The following is an 8,592-nucleotide window of genomic DNA, read 5'->3' as shown; positions in this document are numbered from 1 at the left end:
GCAGTCAGAAAACCTGGAGCCCTTCTTACCTCCAAGCATCACTGAGAAAACCAGTTAATATTAGTGTTCATATGACAGGACCATTGAATGTGCCTTAAGTGTATTGTGATTTAACCATCAATCTAGTTCTAGACTTTCAGGTCATCATTTAAGCAACTGTGATATATATACTACTGTATGTGCAAAGGGCTTGAATTGCCATTTAAGTAACAAAAACTGCACTCTTTTATATTCTGAATAGACAATTTATGTTTCCAATTGTTGATGTGTTGATTGTTGAGGTTCTCTTACTTCTGAATAGACAATTTTGTGTTTCCAATTGTTGATGTTGATTGTTGAGGTTCTCTTACACTTTATAATACAAAATATTGTGCAAAAATAAGAGCAGACATCAAGATATCTATAGTGTAGGCTGAATTTTTGTATTTTTTCTATTTTATTTTTGTCTCCTTGGTGTTCATAAGACTTCTCGGTTGCACTTTATTTTACAGTACATGCACTTTCATGTACTATCAGCATTCTTACCTATAAGAAATTACTGGGTAATATAAGGCAACTACATGGGTTAAGGTCAGGTTTAAGGGTACTGTAGGTTCAGGGTAAGTACCTAGTTATTACAGTTATTGTAATCACTATAATAAGTACTTATGTAAAATAAAGTGCAACCAATTTCTCTTTGGTGTTCATAAGACCTGAAAATGTAAAAATTTCCTGTGTATGATAGGTTAACCGGCATAGTGTATGCTTGTGTGTCACACACACACACACACACACACACACACACACACACACACACACACCTCTGTATGTATTTGTATAAACGTATGAGACTTATGAAACTTATTTTGGATCAGCTTAACCATATTTATTTGAAAATTGTTTTTGATTTTTCAGTATAAAAAAAGCATTCTTTTGGAGTGAATTTAAAAGTAGAGTTTAGCCATGGCCTGTAGGAATTTCTTCTTTCTTTTTTGTGCTGCAAGCTGCAGGACTTCCTCCGGATTACTGGAGTTTAACTCTGTCTGTCCGATGGCCTTGATCTGTGTTCAAATAGATTTACCATCATCAGCTTAATATGTATGTGGTGAGCTAATTAGTTTCTTTTGTGATGGCCAAATGTTCCATCTGAAAATCAAGATACTTCTGTACAGAATTTGCATTAAAACTGCACTGAAATTATAGATATTGCTAGAAATTAGCATTTCTACACTATCTGCAATAAATGTTTTAGACACATTGTAACTGTGATTCTTGAATCAATAGAAAAAAACAAATGAGCTTACCGCAACTTGTCTTTTGTCACTCTCTCCTCGTTTATGGTGCATGTCCGAGGGCAAATGTTAAGGTTTAACAATGGCTAGAATATCAGACATGCTGGAAAAAAAAGGTTATTCAAATCTTTTTATTAATACATTTGCAGATGTAGAGCTTAAGAATGATAACTCCTGATTACAGATTGTTGATGGTCTGAAATGTAATGTTCTTTAAAAAGGATACATGTCAGATATTCCAGAATCGTCACATCCCAGATGTAGTCATAGAACGAATCCATAGAGTCATGACTGATGGAATGAGGAGGAAAAAAATTCAACTTCTTAACTATTTTGTAAAGCTGTACTGATACAGAATGCATTTCGAGTTCACCTGTTTTGCTCTTGTAGAGCTTTGAATGCAGTCATGTAGTCCACTTCCCTCAGAAACTGGCATAGAACAGCCACCTGCAGAGTGTACACAATCACATCATGAATTACCAAGTTACAATCATCTAAAACGAGATTAATGATGTACATGATGGATTGTTACCTGAGTGTGACAGTTCAACAAAGAACAACACTTGATCATTCTCTTCAGAACCTGCAGAGACATTCAGCATGTGTCAGTCCTGACAATATCCTAGTATCATCTTTAGAGGGCATTTTATTACAAGACAAAAGTAGAAATAAAACATTTTCTTTTCAGTTGTTCACAATGTTCAGAAAATTTGCAGCACCTGGTCAGTGTAGACATCAGGAGGAACTGGTTTAGTAAAGTAATCTGAGCACACAGTCCCTGCCTGCAGATAATAATGCATCGCTGCAGAATACTGGTTGGTCACTGAAAAAACAAAGGAAGAATATAAAATAAAATTAAAAATGAAAAGTGCTGTAACTGAAGTAATTTTAAATTACATTTTTGATGTGTTTTTGTATACATCAAATTGTGAAAAAAAAAAAAACCTAAATTATTGTAGTCTAGTCACAGTTATGTTTCTAAATGCTTTTTCTGAATTTATAACCTGTTCTTACAAAAATCTAGAAGTACTGTATTAATAATTCTCTTAGCATTAACACCTATTTAATGCTGAATTTTGGCATGAAAAAAAAAATTGTATAAAAAGATTACCAAACAGTGCCCTCCACTAATATTGGCACCCTTGGTAAATATGAGCAAAGGCGACTGTGAAAACTTTTTTGAATAAAAGGTCAAAAGGATAAACAATGCAGATTTATTTTCACAGCTGCCTTTGCTCACATTTACCAAGGGTGCCAATATTAGTGGAAGGCATTGTAGGTGAAAAACAGTATGTGAAAAAGTAGTATGTCCGAATTCACAGTACTGATTAGAATTAACGTGCGACCTGTATCTGGATGTTGTCCACATACGCATTGAAAAGACAACTGTAAACGCATTTGTGATCAGAATGTTATCCGATCAACATCCTGGTTCGGAGGTAGTCGAGGATGCATTGTGATCGGATCTCTGTGTAATGTAAACGCAATCCAGCCAGCGTATCTACATTCAGAGGGCGATGTCATATAAATTCCCGCCCAGTGCCGACTCAGTATTGGCCGAAGCTGAACACGTGAGCAACGCAATGCATGCGATGCTGACACAGGATCCAGCCAATAATAAGCCGGTATTCTGACGTAAACAAGGAAGCCAGTTCACTACATATGACAACAGTTCAAATTGTTGAATAAAGTCGTAATTTTTGTTTTGTTTTTGCGCACAAAAAGTATTCTCGTCACTTCATAACATTAAGGTTGAACCACTGTAGTCGCGTTGACTATTTTAACCATGTTTTTAACTACCTGACGTTGCTGCCTATGTGTGGATCAGATACCCTTGGATTTCATCAAAAATATCTTAATTTGTGTTCCGAAGATAAACAAAGGTGTTACGGGTGTGGAACACCATGAGGGTAAGTACTTAATGACAGAAATTAAATTTTTGGGTCAACTAACCCTTTAACATCATCAACCCAGTTATTTTTGTATGATCAACAAGTATTTTTTCATTTAAAAAAACTTAATTTGATCTAAGACTGGAGATTGCATCGGAAAGTAAAGTAAAAGTGAGTGAAAGCAATGGGAAATTGATTAATTTGTATCGTGTTTACTCTTAATCTGGTGTCGTATAGCCTACCCTTGTTTAGTTCTAATTAATGCTCTTTAATGCAACATGCGTTCTTTTATTTCTTTAATATAAAGTGTTCAGATTCTGCCATTTTCTACATTTTACACAAACAATATAAATGCTTGCAAGCTCCTTTCAATCATGAAATGCATTGGAATAATTACTTTTAATCTTCTCATCATACAAGATTAATGTTGGGAAACCTAAATTGGCAGATTAAGTACTCTATTTGTGATTGATTGTACATTTGTTGAATAAATTTCAAAAATTCCGTGCTGTGTGCACTGCATTGATAGAGGCTAAAGTGAAAGTTGTTTTACGCTACAGTGATTGCATATAAATGCCAAGTGTAAACGCAGCCTCTGTAAAGCTGCTTTGAAACACGTGTATTGTTTAAAGTACTATAAAAATAATATGAATTGACTTGAAATAATCCCTCCGTGTTTAATCTTTACACTATGAGCATAGGATTTAAATTTATACATTTGCTTCTACTTACCAAAGTAAATGTCGGCCTGTGTGCAGAGCCACGACTGATTGTTGGGGTTGAGGGTGAGAGCATAGTTAACCAACTCCTTTAACGTGACGACCACAGCTTCAACATCCACGGACTGCAAACTGCATTGACACCATCATCATCAGAACATTTGACACCAAGATTACACCATCAAAACAAACCTTATAAATTCACAAATTATTGTTACTTCAACAGATTTAAACACAGCATTTCTTCAACTAATGGCATTTGATTTGTTGTGACATACTTGGCGAGAGATGAAGGCCATATGGAGATATGCTCAGCTGTCACTTCATTCACTATATCATCCTGGGAAATACAAAACATCATATGCATAATGACTCCAGTCCACATGAATGAGCCTTCCATGCAGAATGTCTAGCACATGGAACCAACATTGATCAGTAAATTTCAGAAAGTAAACCAACAATGTTGTTGTTTTCAACAATATTCAATATTCACGATATTCTGTAATTTATTACCACTGTCAATCATCTCAGTTTCCGATTCAATCACGCAATCAAATATGGTTGTCAATCCAGAAACTTTGCCGTGTACTTACCAGCATGAATAACGAAACTTGTATTCAGTTCGATACTTTCACATGCTCGATGGATATAATTGTGATTCGCTACAGTGCTTTAAAAACATACTGGAAATGCATACTTTGAAAAATCATGCTTTGATGCTCAGAGCGCTCAAACAAACACAAATGAGAGCGTTTGAAAGCAGCGCCCTGCAGCAGGTACAGAACATAACAGGTACCATCAATTTTTTTTTATTAATACCGACTGGTACCGGTACATTTTATAATCCTAATTACAATCTAGAAAAAGTAATTAGTACTCTTATGGAGTAACTTCCTCTACACCAATAGCACATACCCGTACAATACTGTGCAGCCGCACAAACAAAGAGATGAGTGTTGTCAAAACCAGTGGCTCCTAAAAAAATAAAATTAAATTAAATTTGTATATTGATTCTGGAAGTTCTCTGTACTTACATTAGACTTATGTACTACTATGTATTGGCTATGTTTCACTTACCCGTAGTTTCTTCATAAAAGTCATGAATTTGCTCCTAAGAACACAAACAAAAGGAAAAATTAAACAAAACGCACTAACATGACATGCAGAATTATTTAACATATAGTATATTATTACAGCATATTGCAGACACTAAAACAGCTGATTTTTTTCCCCTCATCTAGGGCAGGATTTATGAATCCTGACTAATTTCCCATGTACAATATAGTGGCCTTGCAGTAAATGCCCTCTGTCTCACCGGGGAAGAATGCCGAGTGAGGACTCCCTTTGTTTGAGAAGGCTCACTCTACCCTCATTGGTGCGTTTGTGTTGGCTGGAAACACTGCAGATTTGCACCACCACTTCCCAGAGCTCCTTAGCTGTGCGTCTGCTCTCTTTAGGTCCTGGCAGCTCCTTACAGGTGGATGCTATCAGCTGCCCCAGCTGCATGAGTTACAAGGTGAAGAACAAAATATAACAAACTTGGGTAAAATATGGAGACCTGCATAGATTTAAATATTGAAAATGAGCAACTAAGCACATTTTCCCCAATTCTCATTACTGTACTGAAAAAAGTTAAATATATTATTTAAGTTGTAAGCATTTATACAGTATGGTAGCATTTTGTTGACTATTTTAATAAATGACTATTACAGTATTGTTCTCCATACCGAAATAAATGACCATTACAGTAATAAGAATCATCACAAATAATTTAAAAAAAAGAAAAAAAAAAGACGATGATTAAAAATTTGTAATAGTCTTCGGGCTTCGTTTTCTGTATGCACAGGGTTTCTACAGGTTTCATCAATCTAATTTAATGCTTTTTAATGCCAATTTTTAAATTTTTTAATGCCATATGTATGCCACTAAATGTCGATAGCTGACGACATATGGCAATTAGAAAATTCATCATGTCATTGTTGTATTCGCATTCTGCCAAGTGTCAGCCCTTTACATTTGTTTGCTTCTCTGCTGCTACCCTTTTACTCACATAATATATTTTAATACAGCCAAATTCCCAATAAAATTGTTTCATCTATATATTTTTTCTGTTTTTGTTGTAAGACAATATGAAATGGTGACTGAAATGCGGCCCATTAAGATTACATACAGCGCTCGACATTAAAGGGTTAGTGTGTCCACATGACAAGGCTTAAAGGGTTAGTTCACCCAAAAATGAAAATTATGTCATTAATGACTCACCCTCATGTCGTTCCAAACCTGTAAGACCTCCGTTCATCTTCGAAACAGTTTAAGTCGTAGTTTTTGTTATTTTTGGACCAAAATGTATTTTCGATGCTTCAAAAACTTCTAACTAACCCACTGATGTCACATGGACTACTTTGATGATGTTTTTATTACCTTTCTGGACATGGACAGTATACCATACATATTCAATGGAGGGACAGAAAGCTCTCGGACTAAATCTAAAATATCTTAAACTGTGTTCCGAAGATGAACGGAGGTCTTACGGATTTGGAACGACATGAGGGTGAGTCATTAATGACATAATTTTCATTTTTGGGTGAACTAACCCTTTAAGCCTTGTCATGTGGACACACGTAAATCGGTGAAATGAAACTAAACCACCAGTAGGTGGTGGCAAGTAACCGTCTTATTGAGTGGGTCACTGATTCATTCATTCAAACGATTCATACCAATGGCTGATTCATTCAAGAATTAGGTAATTGTTTATGAATGGGTCATTTAATCTTTGACTCAACGGATTCATTCAAAAAGCTAAATCATTCAGTAATGAAAACAAGGCAGAGTGTTGCGCTTTGGTACTGCTGTGATCTTTGTTTGAAACTATTTTTGCTGCCAAAATAGAACAAAAACAGTCAATGTTCCTTCTAAAATGTAAGTGGCTTGATATTAACTACATATTTGGACTGTTGTATGAAATCAGTGTCACGTTTTTAATCGTGATGGTAGCCTATTTAGAAAACAGCATTCTTGGTTGTGTGATTTTGCTTACCAGTATCAAGTTATAAAAACTCCACATTTTGAATTTACACCGCAGTATGTTTAACAGAGTTTCTTTTTGTGTGTGCTTCACTCATGTTTTCATTTCTCCTCGAGATGGTGCGTGAGCCTCAACAGCACAACCTTGTTATCATCACTACATTATACAGCCTATTATTATCCACTATCATCGCCACTTACACTATATGTAATAAAATCAGTCATTCACGCGTCTTTTTATTTAGGTCCTTGTCCAGCCAGGCAAGTAAAGTTCGACCCCTGACATGTTAAACCAGCAATAAAATCCTGATTTATAATTGAGATGTTGTCTGATTAAATCACCATACACATAAGGTAAAGACATTTACTGTGATTTTGGCTATATGTACATGTAAAATGATCACTCAGATTATAAGCAATAGTATCCATTTTATTTGTTCTCTGACAGAGCGCACAGCTTAAACTGAATGTGCTGCTGAACCAGAGAGGTGCGCCTGCGGCAGGAAAGCAAGATCTCGCGCTCGTGCGGTAGTACAAGGGGGTCTCGGAAATTAGATCAGGTTAGATCAAGTCGCTATATTCGTCAACAAGCTTTCTTAGAAAAAAGTCTCAAAAAGGGCCTGAAAAGGCGCTAAGTTGGCAACACTGATGCAGCCTTCTGTCTCCAGGTCCCAGCCTGCCGCTGTCCAAAATGGCGTACGGCAATTTTGCACCGGCTGGAGGCAATTACCAAACTGGTTCCGTGTGCGTATCACACCAATGTACATATTTTGCGACAGCAAATCAAAGTTATTAATTATTTATGGTTTATTCAAAATAAACTGGTAGTATTATTTTTCTTCAAAACTATCTAAAAAAAAAAAAAAAAGCCATTTAAGGCCTTAATTTTCGCAAAATCCATTTAATGACTTTTAATGCTTTTTAATGCCCAGCAGATACCCTGATGCAGTATATAATTTCTATATAAATTCATCTTAATGCAGTATGAGCAACAGGGTGTGTGGGGAGAGTGCAGATACCTTTACATATGGGTTGTTGTTGACCAGTGACTGGGGCACCTGCAGTGTCAGATACTCATTCTCCCTCCAGTTAAGCATGAACACAACACATTCCTCACCAACAATCTGACGCAGCGGGAGATCTGTGGGCGTGAAGAACACTGTAAGAACTACAGAACCCTCTCCTAAAATATGGATTCATCCACTTCATCTGATTTCATTAAAATAATCACAAAACCCAAAGAGCTTGTTTTGTGTCAGAAGAATAAACTCAACACTTTTATTGTTTCTGCATAATTTGGGTTGATCACATCCTGAGTAAATGGACAATGAGAGACTAATGGGGGCGGGTGGGCTTTCAGGACAAAATCTGGAGAGCTGAACTGGCACTCACCTGTACAATCCAAACCTACCTTAACATCTTTTTGTCAGACTTGAAGAATTTTCTCTTTTTAATATAAGTGTTTAGAGCAGAATGAATCAATTTTACAAGAATGCACTGTTTATAGAAATCTCTAATTCATATCTCTGGGATGGTGCCGCTCTTCTCTCTAGTAATATAGCACAGTCTTACGCCTGTTTCACACTGCAAGCTTAAGTGTGAGCGTGAGCGTAACTACATTGTCACTGCAGCTGCAGAGACATGCGAGTATTCACACTGGAAGCATTTGTACAGCATCACAGCAGT

The 8,592-nt window shown here is 36.2% G+C and overlaps 1 protein-coding gene across 1 annotated transcript; it reads right to left on the bottom strand.

Moving 5' to 3' along the window:
* Window positions 1-843: 843 nt before the first annotated feature.
* On the bottom strand, window positions 844-8,328 carry LOC125261053 (integrator complex subunit 8-like). Its single transcript, XM_048179599.1, has 12 exons — window positions 7,926-8,328; window positions 5,198-5,382; window positions 4,960-4,993; window positions 4,798-4,857; window positions 4,161-4,222; window positions 3,896-4,014; window positions 1,991-2,094; window positions 1,804-1,854; window positions 1,645-1,718; window positions 1,498-1,562; window positions 1,284-1,327; window positions 844-1,040 (listed from the first exon to the last, which is right to left on the bottom strand). Exons 1-12 carry the CDS (start codon window positions 8,001-8,003, stop codon window positions 924-926), a joined length of 993 nt encoding a protein of 330 aa, XP_048035556.1. The 5' UTR covers window positions 8,004-8,328; the 3' UTR covers window positions 844-923.
* Between the last annotated feature and the right edge of the window lie 264 nt (window positions 8,329-8,592).

This window comes from Megalobrama amblycephala, unplaced genomic scaffold (assembly GCF_018812025.1).
Source record: "Megalobrama amblycephala isolate DHTTF-2021 unplaced genomic scaffold, ASM1881202v1 scaffold253, whole genome shotgun sequence".
Taxonomy (NCBI): domain Eukaryota; kingdom Metazoa; phylum Chordata; class Actinopteri; order Cypriniformes; family Xenocyprididae; genus Megalobrama; species Megalobrama amblycephala.
Note: the sequence above shows the minus strand (reverse complement) of the source record. Positions and strands in the feature narration are given on the sequence as shown.

Coding starts and splice junctions, on each gene's coding strand:
- LOC125261053 (XM_048179599.1), bottom strand. CDS start 8,003: ATGCTTAACTGGAGGGAGAATGAGTATCTGACACTGCAGGTGCCCCAG. Junction 2,095..3,895: donor ACAGGCCGACATTTACTTTG/GTAAGTAGAAGC, acceptor TTGTTTTTTCAG/TGACCAACCAGTATTCTGCA. Junction 1,328..1,497: donor GATTCTGGAATATCTGACAT/GTATCCTTTTTA, acceptor ATTTGCCCTCGG/ACATGCACCATAAACGAGGA.